The sequence below is a fragment of the Oryctolagus cuniculus genome, chromosome 18 (genome assembly GCF_051225735.1).
Source record: "Oryctolagus cuniculus isolate XC-2025 breed Fujian yellow rabbit chromosome 18, ASM5122573v1, whole genome shotgun sequence".
Taxonomy (NCBI): Eukaryota; Metazoa; Chordata; class Mammalia; order Lagomorpha; family Leporidae; genus Oryctolagus; species Oryctolagus cuniculus.
Window position 1 is genome coordinate 67,333,899 of NC_142884.1, and position 26,282 is coordinate 67,360,180.

Consider the following 26,282-nt stretch of genomic DNA (forward strand, 5'->3'; position numbering starts at 1 on the left):
TCCTGTCTGCGGGGGGCAACAGGACTTTGGCTGATTGGCTGGGATCAGCTCCAGCTCCACCCAGGCCACAAGCTGAGCGTGCTGCTATGGGCGTGTGGAGTGCAGTAGAGGAAGCAACAGGAAGGGCCCACTCCTTTGTTTTTTTTCCCTTTCCTGCTAAAGACTCTGCCCTTAAACCTGTTGGATGAGCCGAGATGCGTCACTGGCATTCCTCTCAGGGATACTCATTGAAAGACCAAAACAAGCAAAACCCAGATTACAAGAACTTTGCCAATGCCCTTGTTGTCCTTGTAGGCTCACCTCTGCCAGTCTGGCACCCCAGAGGCCACTGCAGTTGGCGATGGCGTCACTCAGGGTCACCACCACGCAGGCCAGAAAGTGCACATGACAACGGCTGCCCACCGGAGGAGCCGCAGGGCCCAGTGGGGACCGCGCTATCTTGCCCAGACAGCTGAGGGAGGACTCGCAGCAGCCGCCTGCCCGTTAGGTGTCCCTGATTCCTCCCCGGCTCTGCTGCCCCAGGGCAGGCTTTAGAGGAAGAAAATGGAGACCTACAGTCACCTGGCCCTGAACGCCCCAGGACAACAGGGATGGGGACCTTGGCCTTGGCAGCTGCCTGCCTGACCTGACAAGCCCCTTCCACATCTCCGGGACCAGACTGAACTGCTATGCCCCGGGTGCCCCTGCTTCTCTCCACAGCGTAGGCCAGACACGAATGATCCCCAGAACACTGGGCCCCTTAGGGAGCACTGCGGGGGCCACAGGTCACCCCCATCGCAGGTCCCCCACTGATGAGGGTGTTTCTCAGACCCTACTGCTCATGCAGGAAGTAGGTCTTTGGCCTGGCTAAATTAGCACTGTCTACATTCAATACTCCAGAGCCAGTGTGGCAAGCTGGGACCCTCCCCGACCCCCCGTGTGCCCGTGATTACAGAGGAAGCTTTGGAAGCCAACACCTGGCCCCGTCTCACACTCGGACCTCCAGCCCCTCACCCTGTGGAGGGGCAGCTGCCAGGAGGTCGCAGTGTGGAACCCACGGGATTAATCAGTAACTGGGCGTTCGGTGAAGGAGTCACGTGGCCAGGGGAGGGGCGCCTGCTCCCCTGTGGAAATCGCCCTCCCCACCCCGCACACACATCGTCGTCCTGGAAGGCAAAGCACATTGAGGAGACCCAGAATGCACACAGATTCAGCCGAGGGTCCTTCCCCTCTCTCCTCAGAGGCCAAACTTCAGCCCAGAGAGAGGGGTAAGAGGGGACCCGAAATCGCACGTCATCCCCCCCACCCCACAGCTCCAAACAAGCGCATCTCCTCCCGCTTGGCCGACTCCCATGCCCGAGATTCCTCTCCACTGGGCACACAGTGGAGATCCTGGGCTCCTGCAGCCCCCAGACCCCCGGATCGCTCTGAGCTACAGCTTCCTACAGGTGTCCCACCTACTTGGAAATGTTCACACGGGAACTGACGTGGGAAATTCTTGGAGACACCGGAACTGCTACACAAATTTCACTACTGGTTCCACATCGTTATCCAAGTGTGCGTTATCTGAGTGCCAGATTCGAGTTGCAAAGGGCAGCAACAATCATGTTCGCACGCCAATATTCCTGAGTCAGTGGATTGCTCATCCCCGCTGAAGCACTGACCACCTGCTCTCCCAACTTTGCCCTGCCCACCTGGGCAAAGTATGCTCTTTGATGACAGGAAGTTGGTTATCATCGGACAACATACAGTGTAACACAATGCAGGGGAAACTGAAGATCAACCCAAAACAGTAGAGGCAATTTCATGACATCAATGCAGCCAGAGAGAACGGCTTGGCTCACAACGTCACTGCCAAGCACGGATCTGGCAAAGTTGACACTGCGAGACAGGTCATCAACAAAGGGTTAGGGCCTTCAAAGGAGGTTGGCTTGTTGATCAAAGGATCCAGAGAGCCCCTGAGCCTGTGAATACACTTCTAAGGGTGACCCTCTTTATACTGGCTCACAGGATGCAGCGCTCGCACACGGCTGTATCGGAGAACCACACGTACATGAAAAGAACGCTACCGACTCTTTGCTCGACTGCAGGATCGGAGCACAACTGCCATCTTCATTTTGAATGCTTGCTCATTCCTAGGTTTGAGATCATCAGTTCTCCTCCAGATCCCATCCCTTCATGTACAAGATTTTGATTCTGTACCTTAAGTGACGTTTTATTCTAGGATCCACGAGGCTTTGTACTTAGGCCCAAGGAACAGCCAGGACTTCTTCCCGCACCCTGACTCTGACCAACATAAGCTCTTAACCTGGGGCGCAGAGGACCGTGGCCCAGAAGAGCAAAGCAGTGAGCAGGCCGGTCTGGTATTTTCCCTGATAGGGGGCCACACAGGGTCCTGGAAGCTGCAACGTTCTATCCAGCGTGGGTGCTCCTTAGCCCTTCACAGCAGCCAGTTTCAAAGTGGAGGCCTTGACCTGACTTTGACGTTTCTTAGACGATGTCCCATTTCCTAGACTTGCTTCATTACAGGAGACGGAGGGCCGCTCATCTTACGTAAGGGCCTTTTTTCTTTTTTTCTTTTTTTTGACAGGCAGAGTGGACAGTGAGAGAGAGCGACAGAGAGAAAGGTCTTCCTTTGCCGTTGGTTCACCCTCCAATGGCTGCCGTGGCTGGTGTGCTGCGGCCGGCGCACAGCGCTGATCTGATGGCAGGAGCCAGGTACTTCTCCTGGTCTCCCATGGGGTGCAGGGCCCAAGCACTTGGGCCATCCTCCACTGCACTCCCTGGCCATAGCAGAGAGCTGGCCTGGAAGAGGGGCAACCGGGACAGAATCCGGTGCTCCGACCGGGACTAGAACCTGGTGTGCCGGTGCCGCAGGCGGAGGATTAGCCTAGTGAGCCACGGCGCCGGCCACGTAAGGGCCTTGAGCAGCCGCAGGTTTCGGTATTGAGGGGGTTTTGGAAGGAAGACCCTCAGAATACTGAGAAACGACTGTATAAGACACGGGGCCCTGAGGAGGCGATCGGGTCGGAGGGCTCTGCCCTTGGGAAGGAATTAGTGTCCCTACGAAAGGGCTGGTGGGAGTGCGCCGTGCGAGGACATGTGGCCAGGTGACATCATGCAAGCAGAGAGCAGCCCGCACCAGACAGCAGATCTCATCTCAGACTTTCCAGCCTCCAGAATTGGGAGAGAGACATTTCTGTTTACAGATAAATTAAAAAAAAAAAAAAAAAAAGGCAGTAGGGGCTACTTAGGAGCACTTAAGTGGGCTGTTTTGGATTTTTGGCATTTGGGATTTATAATCTAAATCCAGCCATCTCTAGAGATTCCTAAACACTTGGATTCCAGGGGCCAGCACCGTGGCCTGACGCATGGACACAGGCTCCTTCTGGCAGGCTTGGGAACAGGTCCTAGAATACCCCGGATATGCATCCACTCAATACTCAAGGCGGCAGTCCGGGCTTCACCCCCAGGGCGCTGGCTGCCAGGCTCACACCCGCATCCCCACGACTCAGAGGCTGGCAACCACTCGGTGTCCCAACCTTTTCAGAGACCCCGCAGGCCCCAGGTCAACTCCTGGCTGGGACCTCAAGCTATGCCCCAGGCTCCCTTGAAACGACACCGACACCACACCAGCTACCTGCTGAGAAGGTGGGAAGCGCTCAAGGACGTCATCGCTCTCATTGCAAAGCAAGCGCACAGCACACACGTGCCGTTTCCACACTGCTGTGGTACTGGAATCTGGCCCGGTGGCCCCAAACCTTTCCACGGCTTCTGACTGCCCCCGGGACCCACACCTAACACCGAGCCTGCTGCCAGGGCCCTTTCGGTCTCCTTTCCTATCACTTCCCATCTCTTCCGCTGTCACGACCTTTGTTGGCGGTAAACCATGGGGACCGGGCGCGACGGTGCCGGGAGACAAGGCAGTGCGGTGGTTAGCAGCCTACACCGGCATCAACTGACGGCTCCGAGAGTGCGTACTGCAGTAGGTGACACACAGGCAATGATGGATGAGCGCTTACCGGGTTCTGTTTACCCAAAGTGCTACCAAAAATGCAAAGCCCATCCGATAGTCTACAGCACTAGCAAACGTGAGCACCCCGGGATCATCACCCTAGCACAGCACAATAGAGAGGGAGGGCAGGGGAGATGGGGGTAGGAGGAAGAAAGAAAAGAGGAGGAACTGGCGTCTCTAGGGGAGAGGAGTTGGCTCGGCCCCTGGGGTGCCAGGGAAGGAAGGGCACCTGTCTAGGGAAAGGGCTCCCGGGGGACTTGTCTTGGAGGTTAATTTGCATGAGAACAAGAAAACATCCATTAAATTATCTGTATTAATAAAGACTCCCAGCCCCCAGTGGGCACTGACAGGGTCGTGTCTCCAACTCTGGATCACCAAAGACATAACAGGATGCCAAAGAGAATCCCAAGCATGAGGCTCAGAACTCCAAGTTTCGTGAGGGTTGCCTGTATCCAGTTGGTTGGTGTCCAACTTTATTCTGATCATGGGACTTGTTTCTCATTGGTGGGAAATGGCAGCTGGTGAGAGGGTGTTCGGTGCCTTCTGCCTGCCTTAGCTGAGCAGCAACCCGAGAAGACGGAGAACCACTGTTCTCAAACTCTGTGCATTAGGGAAATGTGCAGGAAAAGATACTGGAAAGAGTAGACAGGGCCAGAAACCCAGGTAAACTGAGGCATGCCTGTGAGTGGCACGCAGGTGCTTGCAGCCACAGTGGGACTGGCCACATCTCTCTCAGCAACATGGCTCTTAACTGGTGTTTTCTGTGGTTAACTTCACTTCAAAACCTTGCTAGGACTCAGCGGAGAGGCGACCTGCAGGAGCGTAGTATGGAAGACATGTTGCTGAACTCTCTCTGGCTGCAAAGAACTGAGGGCCAAGGCAGAAATGAGAGATACAATCGGTAGCTTCCATTCTTTCCCCTCAACTTCCAACCCTTTTAGCTACCAAAGAGGAAACGGGAGAGACTTCTGCTTTGCGTTTTAATCCTTGACGAATCTGGGATGTGTTAATATTTCCACTTTCCCTTTCAAGAAGGGGCTTAACTCATTAAGTCTCAAGTTTTCACAAATATTTGCAAATATTTCAAAGACGTAAATTTATTTCAATAGAGGCCTATTTATTGCTCAATGTAAGTCTTTATGGGAGTCCTCTGTGTAGGATAACAGAATGGGTTAACTCAGTTCCCCAGGCAGTTCATTCATTCAATTATCCAAATGCTTATCTGTTCTTGTTGACATGCACCTGTGCCAGCACTGTGTCCTAGAGACACCCAGATGAATCACACAGTTCTAGTCTCTTGAAGTATACAGTTTACTAGACAAGATAAGACATGGAATGATTATACATTAAATAAGGAAGAATGTTGTAAATGCTGCAAAATTGGGACAGGTGAAGTGCCGTGAGAGTCTAAGAGAAGGAAAGACAGTCTTAGACGACGATGTATGCAGTCTGTTGGAGAAAAGAAAAGCAACTGAGCTGGACTTAGGATCAGGCGAGAGGGAGCTGCTGAAGGCCTAGGAGCACTGCCACCACCAACCAAGTTCTCTGTGGAAAGATTCCGAGGCAATGAGGTGCAGGGGGAGACCTGCCCAGGAGTGTGCCGCAGGAGTGAGCACGGCAGGGCTCTGGCCAAAGTAGGGCTGTGGCCGGGGGGCCATTCTGGAAGGAACACTAAGGCGTCTCCGGCTCTTCCTTTACTACCCACTCCTCATTTCCCCCCTTCAAACACCTATGGATTCTCTGGGGCGGAGCAAGCAACGCAGACAGTTGCTGTTAAGAGTGGGGAAAAACACTGGTAATCTCCCAGAGAATATGGGGTGAAAATTGTCCAGCAGAGTGCAAGATTCTGTTCAACAGAAGTTGAGAGAAGACAGGCAAACCCTCCCCTGAGGGTAGCGGTGTAGGACAGTGGCCAGCTCTGGGAGCAGGCAGGTGCCCACCACAGGCACTGGAAGAGTTCTGCATCCTGGCCTGGGTGACAGCAGCAGAGGGGTCTACCTCTATCCCACCCCCAATGCCCAGGTCCCAACACCTGCAACCTGGGACTCCGTCACCCTCCTTGTCACAGGGGACTTTGCTCATGTGGTGAAAGATCTTGAGCTGGGGAGATCATCCAAGTGGGCCCAAGGTCATCACCAGCATCCATACACGTGGAAGAGGCAGGCAAGGAGAGAACGCAGCAACAGAAGCAGTGGCGCGGGTGAGGAGACAGCTGGGGGCCACCAGCCAAGGCAGGCAGGCAGGCAGGCAGGAGACTCCTCCAGGAGGCAGGACACCGACCCTGCCCCCAGAGCCTCCACAAGGAAGCGGTCCTGCGGGTTTATTTTTTACTTCTGAAACCCAGGACTGTGAGGGAGTACACCTGTACGGCTTAAGTCATTCAGTTCATGCTGAGTTATCACAGGAGTAACAGAAAATGAGTGCAGGTGGGAAGCTGACAAGGCAAGGCGTCCAGCAGGCATGAGAAGAGCGGGCATCAAGGAGGCGGCGATGCTAAGTGGGCCAAGAGCTGCCCCCCAGCCGGGTAAGGCAAGGTGAGAACCGACGCCAGGTGCAGGGAGATGAAGGTGCCCGTGACCCTGGCAAGGGCTGTTCCAGTGGTGTGGTGGGTTTCAGAGAGAACAGGGTAGATGCTTGTCACCTGTGTGTCTAAATAAATGAGGTCCACCTAAGGACTGCTGATGCGTGTGCACCCTGAGAGAAGACAGTGGGGGAAGGGGGCTGGGATGGAAGCTGCACAGGCATCGCCTTGACCTCTTCCCGGACGTATCTCCAGCCAGCACGGTCAGATGTTTGGCCCTGGAGGGACCACTCTGGGTCTGGTGCACGAAGTGGGGGAGGGTGAGCCTCTCTGACAGTTCCAGCCCCTCAGTGGCAGGGTTGGGGTTGGCCCTGGTTGGGCTGCGATGAACACTGTGGCATTCTCATGAAAAAAAATGCACATTCCCATGTTTTTCACATACAAGTTCATCTCTCTCGTCAATGCTAGAAAATGATCCACTGGGCGGGGGACTTAGGGGCGCTGCTTTGTGTGTTCCTTAAAGTGTGGTCTGCATGGCACTGGGGAGCGAGGGGGTTCCCAGGATGCGTATTTCTTTTTTCAGTGCTTCTGGGTTTATTTTAAAGTGCACGTAAACCTAGTGATTTCTGGGAGCAGGTGTTCAGCCTAGTAGCTAAGATGTCTGCATCCCACACCCGGGCGCCTGAGTTCAGTACCTGGTTCCGGTTCCAGACTCCAGTAATTGGGTCTGTATCACCCATGTGGGAGACCTGGATTGAGTTTGAGGCCCCTGGGTTCAGCCTGCCCAGTCCTAGCATTGCAAGGCTCATGGGGAGTGAACCAGGAGCCAGGAGCTGTGTCTCTCAAAAGAATTTCAAAACCCACGTATGATGTCATTGGCATTATCGCCTAGGATGAGTAAATGATAGAATAAAAAGTGAGTCAATTTCAAGATAAATATTAAGTGTAAGAGTTCAAGTGGTATGCCAATTCAGAAAGGACGCAACAGTGATTCATCGATGACCAAAGCCTGGAAAACGCAGCACCCACAGTGTGGCGAGGGAGCTGAGGCCCGAAGTCCTTCCCTGGTCTCTGTTACGGGGAATGCTGGCTGCAGCTCACATGAGCTTCATGGGCACCAGCTGCCAGTGCTACAGCTGGAAAAAGATCGCTCTTACCCAAGGAGGAGGCCCAGCTCAGCCGCAGCCCTTCCACCTGTTCCATGTGGGCAGCTCAACGTCCCCAAAGTCAAGGCCATGGCCACAGCAGATTGTGCCTCATCTCTTACACAGTATGTTGGTTCAGACAAGTTGGACTTGTTTTGTGTGTCTGCAAGAGTGTGAATGTGTGTGTATATGGTGGGGGGTGTGACCCAGTGAGGAATGGGAAAAACAAATGGGACCGGGCCTTCTCCCTGGGAGAAGACAGCAGGTGCTCCCCTCAAGGGACAAGGCTAGGGGAGGCCCCCTCGGAGGGCCACCATTCAGAATGGCAGCGGAGCTGGCTCCTGGCACTTCTCTCCTGCTCCTGACACTGGAGGCGGCTCTGACCTCAGGAACCGTGAGCAGCCCTGATCCACAGGAGGAGAGGAAAGGAGTGGGGAAGGGAGCATGGGGTTGCTGGAAGGTCCCATCTTTACCCAGACTTCTCTTTGAAAGGACGTCCAACCCTAGATTTGAGGCAACCCTGTACCAGTTCCTGGATAAGAAACCTGAAGACAAAAACCAACAGGCAACTGCAGTGTCTGGCTAGTGTGGCCAGTGGTCAAGTCTGGCCCCTGGGTTTGTAGATGTGCAGGGTTTTCTCACATCCTTAGGTTGAGGCTGAGAAATGGGGATACTTGCAATAATGCCACACTGGAACTCTCGGGGTGACAAGGACTCTCTGCAGGTGTAGGAAGCAAACGTGGACTTGGCGTGCCCTCTGGATCTGTCGTGAGGACGAGGTAAGGCAGAGTAAAGCAAAGCCAAAGCAAACGCCGGTGCTGGGTGGTTGGCGGAGCTAGGGGGTGGGGCCGTGGAGGGCAGCTGGCCAGGAGTGATATTCAGGATGGCGCTGGGAGGACAGGCCACACCCCGAGGCTCCTGACTTATGATGCCTGGCCAGCCCCAGGAGCCATCACCAAGCCTTGGAGTCTCTCGTACTCTGGTCTCATTTCTCCCACTCTATTTTACTTACATCCATGGCCTGGCATCGAGTGGCAACTTCCCAGATTACATTGGGTTCCCACGGTGGGACATTCCGACCACACAATCTCCCAGATTCAGCCCCTTCAACCTCGCCACCAAAGTGCGACCCAAGTGGGAGCCTCCTGGCTGGCCTCCTCTATTTCTTCCCAGCACCACAGCCAGGCCACCCTGCCACAGATGCAAATCTGACCACACCACGCCCCTGCTTGAATCCCTTCACCGGCTTCTGGGCAGTCTTAGAATCCAGTGCCTGCATGAACTGGCCCCTCTGACCTCCTCCCACCTCCCTTGCCTGGCCCACCCACTGCTGATCACATCGGTTTTACTTCCATTCTTTGACGGTGCCAAGTCCTTCCCCTGCAGAGCCCTCGCACATGCTGTTCCCTCTATGTGAAATGTCCTTCCCACCACGCTTTGTCTGTTAAGCCCTGTCCTCCAGTTAGCTGTCATGTTAATGTCACTGTCTGGAGAAAGCTCTCCCCTCCAGATCCGCAGGCTGACAGCACCGTGTAACACGTAACGGTCATGAGACTAGCCTGGGAACACCATGAGAACAGGAGCCATTTCATTTTGTTCATGGTACCTGCCTGTGCCTAGCACAGTGCTGTCGACCCACGGAAGAACAAGTGACTGGACGCATGAAGAAGTATTAGCCAAAATGGGCTGCAGAGGAGCCACCTGGAGCCGTGAGTGGGCGGTCCTTCCAACTCAAGTTCTAAAGCACCTGCTGAGTCCACAGGGCAAGCAGGAGCTAGAAGCAGGGAACAACTCTTGGTTTGTATCCAAGCATGGTGGCCCCGCTGCCACCAGTCCTGCAGCCAAGACCGGGGAACTCCCAGAGTTAGTTGGCCTCTGGCCTGAGTCTACCTGCAGCCCTGTGGCCAGAGCTCCTCTCCCTGCCCGAGGATCCTTGGGTTGGAAGAGAGCCTTGATTTTGGCATTTCCACTGAGTAGCTGTCAGCTGTTTGGCATTAGACGCATTCTGAGCTTTAGCTTCCACAACCTAAAAGCAGGATAACGAAACCCACGGCAAGACCAGTCCAAGGCTGGAGGACCATGATGAGCATGGACCACGTAGCCCGGCAAGGTTTACCAAATAGTCCGGGTTCAAGGTGCTCGCCCTTTTGCTTCAGCAAAACTGGCCACCCCCTTTCCTTTCTCTCTTTTTCTGTCCCCCAGCCAGTGCAGGACAAGAAAGGAGAGGAGCTCTTGGTTGGAGGACACAGTGCCCCCGAGTCACTGCCCAGACCTCTCCACCCACACAGGGTAGCCCTGGAACAGCCCGGCCGGCACCAGGAAATCCAAGCTCTCGGAAAAGACCTTCTGAGCCAGGGGCTGTTGGAAGCAGGAGCCGGATGGGATGGGGAGGGGGCGGTAGGACAGGTGAGCTTGGAACCTATTACTCCGACAGGAATGGAGAACACTTGTAAAGAGGGAGAGGCTGAAAAAAGAGGAAGGAAAGGCTGGGAGCGCAAGGGAGCTGGGGCCAGGACTTGGGGACCCAGGCCATAAGAAGGTAGGGGCTGCAGCAGGAGCGACTTGGGAGGAGGTGGGGGAGTTCGTGGGTCAGGGAATAGGCTGGCAGAGCAGGCTGGTGGAGAGGAAGGGGACCGTGACCTGTTACCTGGAGAGAGGACAGGGGGAGTGGAGCGAGGGAAGGGCCGGCCGACGCTGTCACCTTGGGTCCTGGGGGGGGGGGGGCAGGCGAACGGGGCTCGCCCGGGAGCGCCTTGGGGGAGGGGTGGGCGGGAGCGGGGCGCGGGTGGGTGTGACCCCCGGCCGGCTGTACCTGCGGCTCCCCGCGCAGCTCGCCCACGTAGTACTGCTCCAGCCAGCGGCGCGCGTTGGCCGAGTGCCTGTGCGGGGGCCCGTCCAGGTCTGCGCTGATGTCCTGGCCGGCCCGCGCCCGCAGCAGCTGCTCGCCCCCCGGGTGGTGCCGCGCGAAGCCTGTGAGATCGTAGAGGCGGGCCCCGCGGCGGACCCAGCAGGCGCCGGCCGCCAGGCGCCGCTGGACCTCGGCGGGCGAGAAGGAGGCGGCGGGGGGCGGAGCGGGGGCCATGGCGGGAGACCGGAGCTAGCAGCTCGAAGCCCGGGCGTCTGCTCGGCGGCCGCCCAGCGCGCCTCTAACATTGCCGGGGCCGGGGCCCGGGCGGTCGCCGCGGGCCGGCCGCCACCGCACCTGCTCATTTGCATGCCGCTTTCCCATTGGCCGTTCCGCGGGACGCGGCCGAAGCCCAGAGGGCCCCCGCTGCCCATTGGCCGGCAGGAAGGCCCGGCAGACCCGAGCGGGGAGGGCCGGGCGCGGATGCTGCCCGGCAGGTGGCCCTGGCCAGGTAGAGGGCGTGCCGGCCAGGTGTGTCCCGTAGCAGGAGGAGGGCGAGCGGATGCGGGCGGAGCAAGTCTCCGGTGGCAGGCGGCTGTCTGGACGGACGTCCTTGGCGACTGCCTGCTTGCTGTAGTTTCAACTAAGAAAAGCATTGAATTCTCTGCCTGCAGGAGGGGTCCAAGAGGGGGAGCGAGGGCCTGCGATCAGGTGAGAGAGGCAACTTCCCTCGGGTGCAAGCTTTAAGGCGCCACAAACTCAGCACATCACAATAACCTCAAAGTTATATATTCAGAGAGTCTACCGTTACCCAACGTGGATGTACTTAAAGCCACTGAACCGTAAAAAATGGATGAGGTGGCAGATTTATATTATGCATATTTTACTGTGTGTATATATACTTCATATATATATTATATATAATAGAGGACTTTTAAAAGCCATGTTGGCAACTATGGGGTGGGATGCACATCGCTTGCTTTTGTCAATAAAGCTGTTTTGGACCATGTCTGGGATTGGTGAAGCAGAGTGATGCAGGTGCAGGGTTGGGTCCTGGATATTTCACTTACTGTGGAGCTTTTGCATTAATTTTGAATTCTTAAAAGATTGCATTAAAATATTTCTTTATTATCAAATTTTTAAATTTTATTAAAAATTTTTTTAATACCCTTACATTTTGCACCCAGGGCCAGTGTCTTACTCTCTCCCTCAGTCCTGGGCCCTGTGGGAGGACCCTGAGGTGGCGAACAGAGCACATCGTCTGCATTTTTAGAGGGGGAAATAGATAGGGCTGCAGGCTGGCATGCGCTCACCACAGCTCTGTTTAGAACAGCGAGGAGCTGCACACAGCTTTGCTTGCCCGGCCACGGGAGATCCCCTGACACCCGCAGTTTGTAATCAAAGGCTTCTGTTGTGGAGGCTACCCCATCCAGGTGGCCGTTGTTCCTCCCAGGGAAAGGTACTGCTGGCTCGCTCTGGTCTCTGCCCCGCTGGGGAAGGCCTGTGTGCCAGGCCAGGGCTGTGTGGGAAGCCTAGCCTAGAGGCCCCCGGGACCACCCCAGCAACAGACTAGCTGCCCTTTCCCGCCCAGCCCTCTCTGTTCTCACCCTCGGGGAGTGGGCAGGAGTTCTGCCCGGCTCCGGCTCTGCTGTGGAGCAGCTGTCCCTCAGCCAGGTGGGCCCTACCTCTGAACCCTGCTTCTCCCAAGCAGTGAACACACACCTAGTGAGCCTTCCTCCACCTCCCAGGCAGAAGCAGCCCAGCACACACACGGGCACTTCCTGCTGCCTGGGTCTGTGGGAGAGCCCTGGCTGGATTTCTCACTATTGCCTGAAACTATCATTGCCTGAAAACAAACAACTTAGCCGTTCATTCAGAACTGTAGCAGCCTCTCTCCTCTCTCTCCCTCTCCCTCCCCATCCCCTCCTCTCTCTCCCTCCCTCTCTCTCCCTCCCTCTCTCTCTGTTTTTCCCTTTCTCTCTTTCTTTTCTTCTTCCTTTTTAAAATATTTTATTTTACTTATTTGAAAGGCAGAGTTACAGAGAGCGAGATTGAGATCGTCTACCTACTGGTTCACTCCCTAAATGGTAGCAATGACTGGGGCTGGACCAGGCTGAAGCCAAGAGCCAGGAGCTCCATCCAGGTCTCCCACACTGGTGGCGGGGGCCCAAGAACTTGGGTTGTCCTCTGCTGACTTCCCAGGTGCATTACTAGGGAGCTGGATCAGAAGTGGAGCAGCTGGGACTGGAACATGTTCCCATATAGGATGCCAGCATTGCAGGCAGTGGCTTAACCTGCTGCTTTCCTGCCCTAGTAATTCCACATCTAGAAATTTGGTCTTGGGAATATAATGTATCAAGATATGGGAATAACATTGATTGCAACATTGTTAATAGACTATAAAACCCACAAAAACTCACTATTAGAGAGGACTTAATAAATTATGGTATATATAGACAATGAAATTTTATGTAGACATTAGAATTAATGAGATAGATCTATGAGGGGCCGGCGCTGTGGTGTAGTGGATAAAGCCACCATTTGCAGTGCTGCATCCCATATGGGTGCTGGTTCGAGTCCTGGCTGCTCCACTTCTGATCCAGCTCTCTGCTATGGCCTGGGAATGCAGTGGAAGATGGTCTAAGACCTTGGGCCCCTGCACCCACGTGGGAGACCCGGAAAAAGCTCCTCACTCCTGAGTTCAGATTGGCACAGCTCTGGCTGTTGCGGTCAATTGGGAAGTGAACCAGCGGATGGAAGATCTCTCTTTCTCTCTCTAAGTATAGTGGAAAAGAAAAAACAGCATATGGTATGCTGTGAGTTTGTAATTTGTAATTACTTAATCTTTCAAAATATTTCATAGGTAAACAAATAAGTATATGTAAAGGGTTTTTTTTTTTTTTGCTTCTTATTTGTATAAAGATTTATTGATTTATTTGAAAGGCAGAGTTAGAGAGAGAGAGAGAGACATATATAGTAATTTTCTATCCACTGGTTCACTCCCCAAATGGCTGCAACAGCTAGAGTTGTGCCAGACTGAAGCCAGGAGCCAGGAATGACTTCTGGGTCTCCCACATAGGTGTGAGGGCCACCTTCCACTGCCTTCCCAGGCACTTTAGCAAGGAGCTGGATCAGAAATGGGTCAGCTGGGACTCCAACCAGGCCCACATGGGATGCTGGCATTGCAGGTGGTGGCTTTACCTGCTACTCCACACCACAATGCCAGTCCCCGTTTGCTTGTTTTAAACTTGAGATGCAGACAGATAGAATTAGAGTCCCCATTTACTGATTCACTCCTCAAATGCTCACAGTGGCTGGCGCTGGGCCAGGCAGAATCTGGGCAGTCAGGAACTCAATGCAAGTCTCTCACATGAATGTTAGGAACCCAATTACTTGAGCCATCCCTGCTGTGTCCCAGGGACTACACTGGTGGGAAGCTGGAATCAGGAGCCAGATTCAGAAATTGAGCCTGGGTACTCTGATGTGGGAACAGGTATCTCAACCACTAAATGCCCACTCGGACACGTAACTTTTACAGCAAAACATGATGAATTCCTTGTCTCTGCCTCTCAGCCCGAGCTGGGACATCACCAAACGCCTGTACCTATTCCTGTGCTGCCCACCTTCCACCTCTCTGCCTCCTGCTTACCAAGAGGCAAGCACGGCCTTCTCTGCTCATCTTTCCTCTAACTTTTAATATTTTTATCACTTCTACCTGTGTGCCCACAGAATTTTTTTAGATGATCTTGTTTTTGTTTTTAAAAGCATATGAATTGTGTTTAGCCCCATGTGGCCTTGCATACATGGTCATTTTGTTCTTTTATTGAGGTATAATTTACAAACAGTAAAATTTGACCTTGTTAGTGTATGGCTACATAAGTTTGGAGCATCTTCTAAAAGTTAGGTTTGTCTCTTCCTTTGCCAGTATCTCCTTGTCTTTCTTGTTATACCTTTTAATAAGTTTTGACACCTGACAATACTACATACCCATGCTGTTCTTTGAGTGTCTTGGTTTGTGTTTTCCTTTTTATCATATAAACTTCAGAATAATTTTCTCAGTGCCCACAAAGAAGCCTTTTGGGACTGTAAAAGCAACTGTATCGAACATATAGAGTAATCTGCATTGGGGGGAGGGGGAAGCCAATGTAGTCCATAAGCTGTACTTTGGAAATCTATATTCATTAAATAAAAGTTAAAAAAAAAATCTGCAGAGAATCAGCCTGGCAGTTAAGAGGCCCAGGTCCCACACCCAAGTGTCAGGGTTTGAGTACGGTCTGCTCCGGTCTCCTGCTAATGTGCACCCTGAGAGGCCGCAGGTGTGGCTCAAGTGCTGCGTTACTACTGCCCTCGTGGGACACCTGGATTGTATCCCTAGCACCTGTCTTCAGTGCCAGCCGGGGGCCATTGTTGGCATACAGGAGTGAACCAGCAGACGGGAGCAGTCTCTCTTTCACCCTTTCCCTTCCAAATAAATACGTATTTTTTTTAAAAAAAAGTTGCTCCCTATAGGACTTGCACATAGGAGGGGTCTTCAGAAATTTACAGAAAATGCATGTTTTAATTCCATTTTCCATTAACTCCTAAAAGTATTCTGGAGTGTACTAAATGCATTCTGACAAATGGTTTCTTTTTAGAGTAAGATTTTACTAAAGTATAACAGCCAAGGGAAACGTTCAGCTCAATCAGCTTTCATGAGGTGCACATAACACACACTTCTCAGTAACAGGACCCGAGCAGCCCGACCTAGGTCCCCTCCAGTGTTTCCACAGTGCCTACCTCATTTCTTCCCCAAAGAGAACCACTTTATTGGTTTCAGATGCTGCACATTCGTTTTGTCTGCTTTTGAGCTTTTATATGTGAAATCAGGTAGTGTGGATTCTGTTTATTCTGTTTTTACACCACCTTTTTTTTTTAAAAAGATTTATTTATTTATTTGAAAGGTAGAGTTACAGAGAGGTAGAGCGGTAGAGAGAGAGAGAGAGAGAGAGAAAGGGAGAGAGAGAGGTCTTCTATCTGCTGGTTCACTTCCCAGATGGCCGCAACGGCCGGAACTGCGCCGATCCAAAGCCAGGAGCCAGGAGCTTCTTCCAGGTCTCCCACGCAGGTGCAGGGGCCTAAACACTGGGGCCATCCTCCACTGCATTCCTAGGCCATAGCAGGTGTCGCTCCCCCTCTTCGTGGAGGAACGACACAGGACCCTGCGCTGTTCTTTCGTCTGCTCGGCCCTCCCCGGGTTTGCTGCTGGTTCTTCCCGGGTTGGCTACTATCCCTTCCACCTCCGTGGAAGGGCAGTTCCCCCTGGCCACATTCCCCACTTCCGCAGGGGAGCGGCACACCGCCGGCCGGCTTTCTCGGGGGCTGCACGGGTTCCCTTAGATGTTCCCCATAGATGTTCCTGGTGCATGCCGTCTCTCTCCTCCTTTATAGTCCTCCTCCGCCAATCCCAACTCGGCTGCCCACACGCCGAGTACGCTGCTCTCCTCCAATCAGGAGCAAGTCCTACAGTTAATTGGTTGAACTGGAGGCAGCTGTGCGGAAGCTGTTTACTTCTCTCCCAGCGCCATATTGTGGGAGAGCAGATGCATAGAATAAGTCTTAATTCCAGTAACAGTCTAGTCCGAGCTGCTTCCCACAAGCAGGGAGCTGGATCGGAGGTGGAGCAGCCAGGTCTCAAACTGGTACCCGTACGGGATGCTGGCATTGCAGGTGGTGGCTTAACCCACAGTGCCACAGCACCGGCCCCCACCATGTTCTTTCAACTTACTGTTTGTGAGATCCACCCAGCTGTATGATTTGGCACGCTGACAGTTTGTACATTGTTATTTCTGTATAGTATTGTACGGTAGGAATATGCCTCATTTAATTTATCCATTCAGTTACTGATGGACATTTGGGTTGTTTGCTGCTTAGGGCCAGTAAGAGCTGCTATGAGCATTTTTGCACGTGTTTTAAAATGCATTTCTCTCAGGTAGATAGCTAGGAGTGGATCTGTGTGTGTTAAACCCCAGGAGATGGAGAGCCAGATTATACTCCTACCTGTACTGTGGGGGAGGATCTAGTATCTTTATTGCTTTATCTTTCACATTTAGGTTACAATCAACGTGGGATTGATTTTCAAGAATGATATAAAATATAGGTCAAGAGTATCAGAAGCGGAGCAGCTGAGACAAGAACAGGTGCCCATTTGGGATGCTGGTGGCACAGGCAGTGGCTTTACCCACTATGCCACAACCCCGGCCCCCCAAATATTATATAGTTCTTAAAGTAGAAGTTTGAATTTGCTTTGGTATTTTATACTTTTTGTTAAAATTCATTCCTAGGTATTTTATTCCTTTTGATACTGTGTTTTCCATAGTTTTATTTTAAGATCATTTATTACTAGTATATAGAAACACAGTTGATTTTGCACTGTACAACCTTGAGGAACTTATTTTTGAGTTCTAATAGTATTTTCACTGGAGCCTAATTTTCTGTATATAAGATGATGTCATTTGCAAATGAGATAGTTTTACTTTTCCCTCTCCAATATGGATGTCTTTTACTTCATTTTCTTGCCCAATTGCCCTGACAGGCGCCTCCATCGTTGAGTACTTGATGACAGAAGACATCTTTGTGCTTTTCCTAATGCCAAGGATAAAGTTGTCAGTCTTGTGTTCTCATTATGATATTAGTTTTTTTTTAAGATTTATGCATTTATATGAAAGGGAGAGATAGACATATGGACCTTCCATCTTCTTCTGGTTCACTCCCCAAATAGCCTCAATGGCCATAGCTGGGCCAGGCTGGAGTCAGTAGCCTGGAACTCCGTCTGGATCTCCCACCTGAGTGCAGGGGTCCAAGGGGTTGGGCCATGTTCCACCGCTTTCCCAGACGCATTAGCAGCGAGCTGGAGCAGAAGTAGAGCATCTGGGATGGCTGCATTGCAGGTGGCGGCTTAACCCGCTGTGCGATAGCACTGCCCCAGCTTTTGGTTTTTAGGTACTTCTCATTAGGCCTAGGAAATCGTCTTCTAACCCTAGTTTGTGGAGTATTTTTTACCAAGAAGGACACTGAATTTTGTCAAATGCCCATTCTGTATCTACGAAGACATTCATGTGGTTATTTTTTCTTACTCTGTTGACACAGCCTGTTATATTATTTATTTTTTTTAAGATTTATTTATTTGAAAGAATTACAGAGAGAGGTAGAGACACAGAGAGAGAGAGAGAGGTCTTGCATCTGCTGGTTCACTCCCCAAATGGCTGCAACGGCTGGAGCTGAGCCGATCCGAAGCCAGGAGCCAGGAGCTTCTTCCGGGTCTCCCATGTGGGTGTGGGGCCCAAGGACTTGGGCCATCTTCTACTGCTTTCCCAGGCCATAGCAGAGAGCTGGATTGAAAGTGGCGCAGCCGGGACTAGAACCTGTGCCCATATGGGATGTCGCCACCACAGGCCGGGGCTTTAACCCACTGCGCCACAGTGCCAGCCCCATATATATATATATATATAATTTTTTGACAGGCAGAGTGGACAGTGAGAGAGAGAGACAGAGAGAAAGGTCTTCCTTTGCCGTTGGTTCACCCTCCAAGGGCCGCCACGGCCGGCGCGCTGCGGCCAGCGCACCGCGCTGATCCAATGGCAGGAGCCAGGTACTTCTCTTGGTCTCCCATGGGGTGCAGGGCCCAAGCACTTGGGCCATCCTCCACTGCCCTCCCTGGCCACAGCAGAGAGCTGGCCTGGAAGAGGGGCAACCGGGACAGAATCCGGCGCCCTGACCAGGACTAGAACCTGGTGTGCCGGCGCCGCAGGCAGAGGATTAGCCTAGTGAGCCGCAGCGCTGACCGCCAGCCCCATATATTATTGATTTTCAAATGAGCCTTACATTTCTAGGATTATCCCGACTTGGTCAGTTTGTATAATCCTTATATACTTCTAGATTTGATTTGCTACTATTAATGAGGTTTTTGTTTAGATAGTTGTAAGAAATATGGGTCTGTAGTTTTCTGGTGACATCTCTGGTTTTGGTATCAGATACTGGCCTCAAGTTACAAAGATTTGGCAAAAATTCCTTCCAAATTGTTCAGTAGGATTCACCAATGAAACCAGGTCTAGGCTTTTCTTGGTGGATAGTTTTATTTATTATTTTATTTGAAAGGCAAATGACTGATTTGTTGGCAAAGAGTTGTACCTAGTATTCTTGCATAATCCTTTTCATTTCTACACTTGATCTTAGCCAAAGGCCAAAAGTAATCTTTTTCATTTCTGTAAGGTCATAGTGATGCACCCTCTTTCATGACTGATTTGTGTAATTGAGTCCTCTCTCCCTGTCTGTCTCTCCTTCCCTCCCACTCCAGTCTAGGTAAACTGTTTAACTATCTGACTGATGTTTTCAAAGAATAACTTTTGGTTGTTTTGATTTTTCCCTTTGTTTCTCTGTTCTCCATTTCATTAATTCCCACTCAATTTTCTTCCTACTGCTTACTTTGGGATTCGTTTATTCTTCCTTTGTAATTTCTTTTCTTTACCTTTTTTTTTTTTTTTTTTTTTTTTTTTTTTTTTTTTTGACAGGCAGAGTTAGACAGTGAGAGAGAGCGACAGAGAGAAAGGTCCTCCTTTTTTTTTTTCTGTTGGTTCACCCCACAAGTGGCCATTACGACTGGTGCCCTGCGGCTAGCGCGCTGCACCGATCTGAAGCCAGGAGCCAAGTGCCTCCCCCTGGTCTCCCATGGGGTGCAGGGCCCAAGCACTTGGGCCATCCTCCACTGCACTCCCTGGCCACAGCAGAGAGCTGGACTGGAAGAGGAGCAACCGGGACAGAATCCGGTGCCCCGACCGGGACTAGAACTGGGTGTGCCGTGCCGCAGGTGGAAGATTAGCCTGGTGAGCTGCGGCGATGGCCATCTTTTCTTTTCTTTTTTCTTTTTTAAGATTTATTTGTTTATTTGAAAGAGTTACAGAGAGGCAGAGGCACGGAGAGAGAGAGGTCCTCCATTCGCTGATTCACTTTCCATATGGCTGCAATGGCTGAAGCTGCGCTGATTCGAAGCCAGAAGCCAGGAGGTCTCCCAAGAGGGTGCAGGGGCCAAGGACTGGACCATCTTCCATTGCTTTCCCAGGCCATAGCAGAGTTGGACTGGAAGTGGAGTAGCTGGGACTTGAACCAGCATCCATATAGGATGCTGGCACTCACTACAGGCAGCAGCTTTACCTACTATATCACAGTACCAGCTCCCTTTGTAATTTCTTAAAGTTAAGGTTAGGTTTTTAATTTGAGATCTTTCTTACTTTTTCTTTTTTAAAGATTTATTTATCTTACTTGAAAGGAAGAGTTAAAGAGAGGAAGAGCAGAGACAGAGGTCTTCCATCTACTGGTTCACTTTCCAAATGGCTGCAACGGCTGGAGCTGGGCCAAAATGAAGCCAGGAGTCAGGAGCTTCTTCCAGGTCTCCCACAAGGGTGACAGCAGCCTAAGCACTTGAGCCATCTTCCTGTGCTTTCCCAGGCACATTAGCAGGGAGCTGGATTGGAAGTGCAGCATCCAGGACTTGAACTGGTACCCATATGGGATGCTGGCACTGCAGGCGGTGGGTTTACCCATCATACCACAGTGCTGACCCCAATCTTTCTTACTTTTATATGTAGGTATTTATAAGTAACTTCCCTCTAATCACTACCTTACTATATCCTATAAGTTTATGGATGTTGTGACTTCATTTTTTTTTCAGAACGTTTTCTTTTTCTTTTCTTTCTTTCTTCTTCTTCTTCTTCTTTTTTTTTTTTTTTTTTTGACAGGTAGAGTGGACAGTGAGAGAGAGAGAGAGAGAGAAAGGTCTTCCTTTGCCGTTGGTTCACCCTCCAATGGCCGCCGCAGCTGGCACGCAGCGCACCGCGCTGATCCGATGGCAGGAGCCAGGTGCTTCTCCTAGTCTCCCATGGGGTGCAGGGCCCAAGCACTTGGGCCATCCTCCACTGCACTCCCTGGCCACAGCAGAGAGCTGGCCTGGAAGAGGGGCAACCGGGACAGAATCCGACGCCCTGACCGGGACTAGAACCCAGTGTGCTGGCGCTGAAGGCAGAGGATTAGCCTAGTGAGCCGCGGCGCTGGCCAGCAGAGCGTCCGAGGGACTCTGTGGATGGACTTGGGGAAAGGAAGAAATGCCTCCCACACGCCCTCAGTGTGCAGGCCCCCAGCGTCTGCCCGGGACCATGAACCTGCCAGAGGCACAGCTGGCCTCCCGCAGTGCCCCCCAGAGCAGGGGGCGATCCTATACAGTAATATTTTTAAATTGTACAAAATGTTGGGGACAGCGTTATGGCATCAGGGCTTAAGCTGCTGCCTGCAGTGCTGGCATTCCATATGGGTGTCCGTTCAAGTCCCAGCTGCTCCACTTCCCATCAGGCTCCCAGCATTTGGGAAAGTAGTGGAAGATGGCCCAAATCCGTGGTCCCTAAAGCCATGTGGGAAACCCAAAAGAAGCTTCCGGCTTCTGGCTTTGGCCTGGCCCAGCTCCAGCAGTTGTAGCCATTTGGGGAGTGAACCAGCAGATGGAAGACGTCTCTCTCTCTCTCTCTCTCTCTCTCTCCCATCTACCTCTGCCTTTCAAATAAATACATAAGCCTTTAAAAAATTTTTAAAAAGTTTAATTATTCACTTTAGAAGCAAAGAGAGAGAGAAAGACAGAGACAGAGACAGACAGACAGACACACACACCCAGAGAGCTCCTGTCTGTTGATTCACTACCCAAATACCCCAATGGCTGGGGCTGGGCCAGGCTGAACCCAGCAGTGGGAACTCAGTCCAGTTTTACCACATGGGTGTCTGGGACCCAAGGGCTTGTGACAACAACTGCTGCCTTCCAGGGGCTGAACAGGCAGGAAGCCAGAATCCAGAGCCTAAGGGCCATCAAACCCAGACACGTCACTATGGCATTGACGGCACGCCCCACTTTAAATGCCCTAGTAAGAACGTGATTCCCTTTTCAAAGTCGCGCCCTCTACCCCAGCCCCAGGCCTTTTGATTGTCCAGGAGAAAGCCTGTGTTTGGAGCTAGTAGGTCTTTACCAGCTTGCTGAAGGTTAGCACCTTGGACAGTCAACCAAAGCCTAGCTGGGACCAGCAAGATCATTGTCATTGTGGTGTTGTCCTTGTGGCAAAGTCAAGCTTTCTTTTTATATGCATTTATTTCATCTTTTTTTTTCTTTTCTTTTTCTTTTCTTTTTTTTTTTTTTTTTTTTTTCAAAGCGAGTCTTTTAAAGAAGTCACTCAGGCTGTCCTGATGGAGTTTCGAGTTCAAAAGCAAGGCCCCTGTTAAGGCGTCTGTGCACCTTCCACGCTGTCCAGGCCACAGGGGCGCCGCGAGGGAGGCGAAGACAGCATCTGCACTCAGAGGAAGGGAGGTCGGGGAACGGCCACCAAGCGGGTCCTGGGGGTGGGCGGCGCGGGGTCGCTGGGACAGCGGCTGCATCGGATGCCACACGGAGGCAGGCCGGGCACCCGTGCGGGTCGGGGGCCGGGGACCGGGGCGCAGTGCCGCCTTTCAGCACTAGGGGGCAGGCTCGCGCTCGCAGACAGCCGGGCAAGACCGAGTCACCTTCAGGCTCCTTCAGAACCCAATCTTAGAGCTGCCTGAGCCCCCGGGAAGAGAACAGCCCTACCTGGGAGCCTTAGTCTGTTTGGCGCTCAGACCGGCGGCTGTGCCGTTCTCAGAGAGACGTTTTTAAATGCTTAAACTCTCTAGCGATGAATAACAAGACCCAGGAACTTCTGAAGAGTTATTTATAGGAGAAGCAGATTCACTCACTCCCCAAATGCCTGCAATGACCAATGAAGCTCGGAGTCAGGAACTCAGTCCAGGGCTCCCCCTGGTGGGTGGCAGGGGCTGGATGATTGGAGCTATCACTGCTGCCTCCCAGGGGCCAGGGCAGCTGGAAGCCGGAGCCCGCCATTACCCAGGTCCGCTGATGTGGGACGCAGGCATCTCAAGCGGAGCCCTAGCCATATGAATGCCCACCCCAAGATCTTGTAACTCTATTTATTTTTTAAAAATTAACTAAGGGAGGGGCCGGCGCTGTGGCACAGTGGGTTAAAGCCCTGGCCTGAAGCACCGTCATCCCATATGGGCACTGGTTCGAGACCCGGCTGCTCCACTTCCTGTCCAGCTCTCTGCTATGGCCCGGGATAGAAGTAGAAGATGCCCCAAGTGCTTGGGCCCCTGCACCCACGTGGGAGACCCGGAAGAAGCTCCTGGCTCCTGGCTTCGGATCGGCACAGCTCCGGCCGTTGAGGCCATCTGGAGAGTGAACCATCGGATGGAAGACCTCTCTCTCTCTCTCTCTCTCTGCCTCTCTTCTCTCTGTGTAACTCTGACTTTCAAATAAATAAATAAATCTTTAAAAAATTAACTGAGGGAATCAATGGCAAACAGGAACCATTCCATTTCTTCTTTAGATTTATTTAAGGCAGTTACAGAGACAGAGAGAGATCTTCCGTCTACTGGTTCACTCCCCAGATGGCCAAAATGATGGGGCTGGACCAGGTCAAAGCCGGGAGCCAGGAGCTTCTTCCAGGTCTCCCACACAGGTGCAGGGCCCAAGCACTTGAGCCATCCTCCACTGCTTTCCCAGGCCGTAGCAGAGAGCTGGATTGGGATGCTGACACTGCAGGCTGGGGCTTTATCTGCTATGCCACAGCGCCAGCCCTCTCCATTACTTTTGGCTGGGATTTCACACACTTGTATCCAAGACCAGTGGTGGCCGGCGCCACGGCTCAATAGGCTAATCCTCTGCCTGCGGCGCCAGCACACCGGGTTCTAGTCCCGGTTGGGGCGCCGGATTCTGTCCCAGTTGCCCCTCTTCCAGGCCAGCTCTCTGCTGTGGCCAGGGAGTGCAGTGGAGGATGGCCCAAGTGCTTGGGCCCTGCACCCCATGGGAGACCAGGAGAAGCACATGGCTCCTGGCTTCGGATCAGCCAGTGGTGTCATTTCTGCAAAATGAAAACGCACGGTTCCTTGTGCAGACACGATGAAGAATTCCACAGTGGGGACAGCAGAGCCTTAAACCGAGCCAGAGCCCAGTGCGATTCCACAGGTCACACAGCCACCGCGGTGGCCCTGCCTCTAACTAAAAGTTGTCTCATGAGCACCTCTGGCAACTAGGGGTGAAGGTCACGCGAGAAAGCCTAGGTTCACAGAAGCCTCAATGGCAATTTCCACTCCCGTCGTCCCAGGGGGACATGTATCTCTGCCTGATGACATCCTGTTGGGAGCGAGGATTATGTTGGGAGCGAGGATTATCCTAGGCATGCTAGACCCTGCTGGGAGTCTGGAAATTTGTGTTAAGCAGTCTTCCCTGATAGGAAGCTTACAGAAAGCCTGGGGCAGTGAGTGGGGAAAGAAACTGAGGAAAGCAAATAGTTCTTGGTGGGAGCCCAGGGACCAACCGAGAAGTGGCCAGGTGAAGGGCCACATGGTGTCATTGCAACAATGACCAAGGTGCCAGGAGCCCTCTCAGTGGACTAACCTGGGCTGGTGTGGTGACCACAATCCCTTGAGGCCTGAGGGTGGAGGTGATGCCTAGCGACACAGGCATGCAGAAATGAGGACAGGATGGGACAAGGGTGGGGGTGAGGGTGCTGCCTGGGAAGGGGCAGGGGAGACAAGGTGAGCTTGAGGGTTTGGTTTAGAAAGGCATGGCAGGGGGCCAGTACTGCAGCTCACTAGGCTAATCCTCTGCCTTGCAGCACTGGCATCTGGGCGCCAGATTCTGTCCCGGTTGCCCCTCTTCCAGGCCAGCTCTCTGCTGTGGCCAGGGAGTGCAGTGGAGGATGGCCCAAGTGCTTGGGCCCTGCACCCCATGGGAGACCAGGAGAAGCACCTGGCTCCTGCCTTCGGATCAGCGCGGTGCGCTGGCTGCAGCGTACCCGCCGCAGTGGCCATTGGAGGGTAAACCAACGGCAAAAGGAAGACCTTTCTCTCTGTCCACTCTGCCTGTCAAAAAAAAAAAAAAAGAAAGAAAGAAAGAAAGAAAGGCATGGCAGGGCCGGGTCATTGATGGTAAATTCTTCCAGCTGCCCCTGCTACCCACGTGGGATTCTGTCCCCCAGCCCATCAAGCCTGGCCTTTGATCTGAGATCCTCCAGAAACCACCCACAGCTCCACTGAGCCCCAAGAAGCTTTGTCCTCCAGCCAGGAGGACAGCAACCTCACTAGTTATTTTAATGGAGAGAAGTTAACACAGGGAATTAAACAGGCACAGGGTGGGGAAGAAGGCAAAAGCAGGCAACTGACGGAACGCATAGCTCTTTCTCCCATTTTACATCTTAGAAATCCAGTACACTTGCAGCGGCACGTCCTGATGTCTGTCAGCCACATTTCCAGTGCCCAGTGGCCGTGCTACTGGGCAGCCTAGATCGAGGACATCTGCGACACGGCAGCCAAACCTCGGGGCACTTTGCACCCACATCACCGCGATGCAGTCGCCGGGAGCTTGGGCTGCGTGCTTTTGGGTTAGACCACACGGCGCCACCTGCTAAGCCTCGACGAGGCTCGTTGCATTTCATCCTCCCAGCAACTCTGAGAAAACCTCTGCCACTACTGTGTTCGCCTTCTGTGCGAGGTAGCTAAAGACGGGTGGTGTGAGGAAACCGGGCCACACGACGCCAGGCCAGGGAGCCTCAGGCAGAAGTGCCCTGGCCAACAGCTTGCACCTGGTCTCCCAAAGATCACCCCCACACCCGCCCACCCTTACAAAGCAGGTTCTTACTATGGCTTCTAGAGAAGTGAGTCAGGCCGAGTTAGGAAGGGTTTGTGCTCTTTCTGGTGGACTTAATCCTCCCCAGCACGCATCACTGACTGCTTAAACACTGTTAAGAAACAGGGTGTGAGCGCCACCGCAGCCTTCCACTACCTTTGGTCCAGGAGGAAAAGGCCGTAGCCGACCTCCCTGTCGACTTGACAATGACCATCAGCTGTGCTGGCTGTTACTTCTCAGGCAGAGATGGCTGTTCAGACCTCCATCCGTGTTTTGCTCTGTGACTTCAATATGTCTGCCAAGGATTAAAATCCATCGAACCGTATCCCCCTCAACCTTCTCCAGGACATTGAAATAGAAGGGCAAGCTGCACGAGTCATTCAGAAACAGTTCAAGGTACCCACACCCCATGTCAAAGCGCCTGGGTCTGGGTCCTGGCTCCGCTTCCGATTTCAGCTTCCTGCTTCTGTGTACCCCAGGAGACAGCAGATGATGGCTTAGGTGTATGGGTCCCTGCCACCTCTGTGGGAGGCCCAGACTGAATTTCCATCCAGTGCCTGGCTTTGGCCTGGCCCCATCCCTGCTATTGTGAGCATTTAGGGAATGAGCCAGCAGATGGAAGATCTCTGTTTCAAATAATTAAAATTATAATAACTTAAAAATTAATAAAGAAAAAAGAAGAATGAATGATTAAAAAGTGTTAAAAATACAACTTCTAGAAGAGTATGATAACTAAAAAATCTTTCACAAGAGAGACTGAAGGGACCAGCCTTGCAGTGTAGCAGGTAAAGCCGCTGCCTGCAGTGCTGGCATCCGATATGGGCGCCAGTTTGAGTTCTGGCTGTTCCACTTCCAATCCAGCTCTCTGCCATGGCCTGGGAAAGCAGTAGATGGCCCAAGTGCTTGGGTCCCTGCATCTGCATAGGAGACCTGGAAGAAGCTCCTGGCTTCGGAGCAGCCCAGCTCTGGCCATTGTGGCCATCTGGGGAGTGAACCAGTGGATAGAAGACCTCTCTCTCTCTCTGCCTTTGCCTCTCTGTAACTCTGCCTTT

The 26,282-nt window shown here is 52.5% G+C and overlaps 1 protein-coding gene and 1 long non-coding RNA gene across 3 annotated transcripts in view; one reads left to right on the plus strand and one right to left on the minus strand.

Annotated features, from left to right (window-relative positions):
- Positions 1 to 10,831, minus strand: part of FA2H (fatty acid 2-hydroxylase) — a 51,021-nt gene extending 40,190 nt beyond the window's left edge. Inside the window, exon 1 of the mRNA XM_002711722.6 lies at positions 10,473 to 10,831. Within this exon, the coding sequence (XP_002711768.2) occupies positions 10,473 to 10,742 (270 nt within the window). The 5' untranslated portion in view covers positions 10,743 to 10,831. The remainder of the gene's footprint in view (positions 1 to 10,472) is intronic.
- LOC149121014 (uncharacterized) lies at positions 10,100 to 22,921 on the plus strand. 2 transcript variants are annotated; one of them, XR_016224972.1, is made up of 2 exons: positions 10,100 to 10,199; positions 21,725 to 22,921. It is a non-coding gene; the product is annotated as an uncharacterized LOC149121014 (long non-coding RNA). The 2 variants fall into 2 exon arrangements; XR_016224971.1 differs by lacking the exon at positions 10,100 to 10,199 and adding an exon at positions 10,836 to 11,216.
- The last annotated feature ends 3,361 nt before the right edge of the window (positions 22,922 to 26,282 follow it).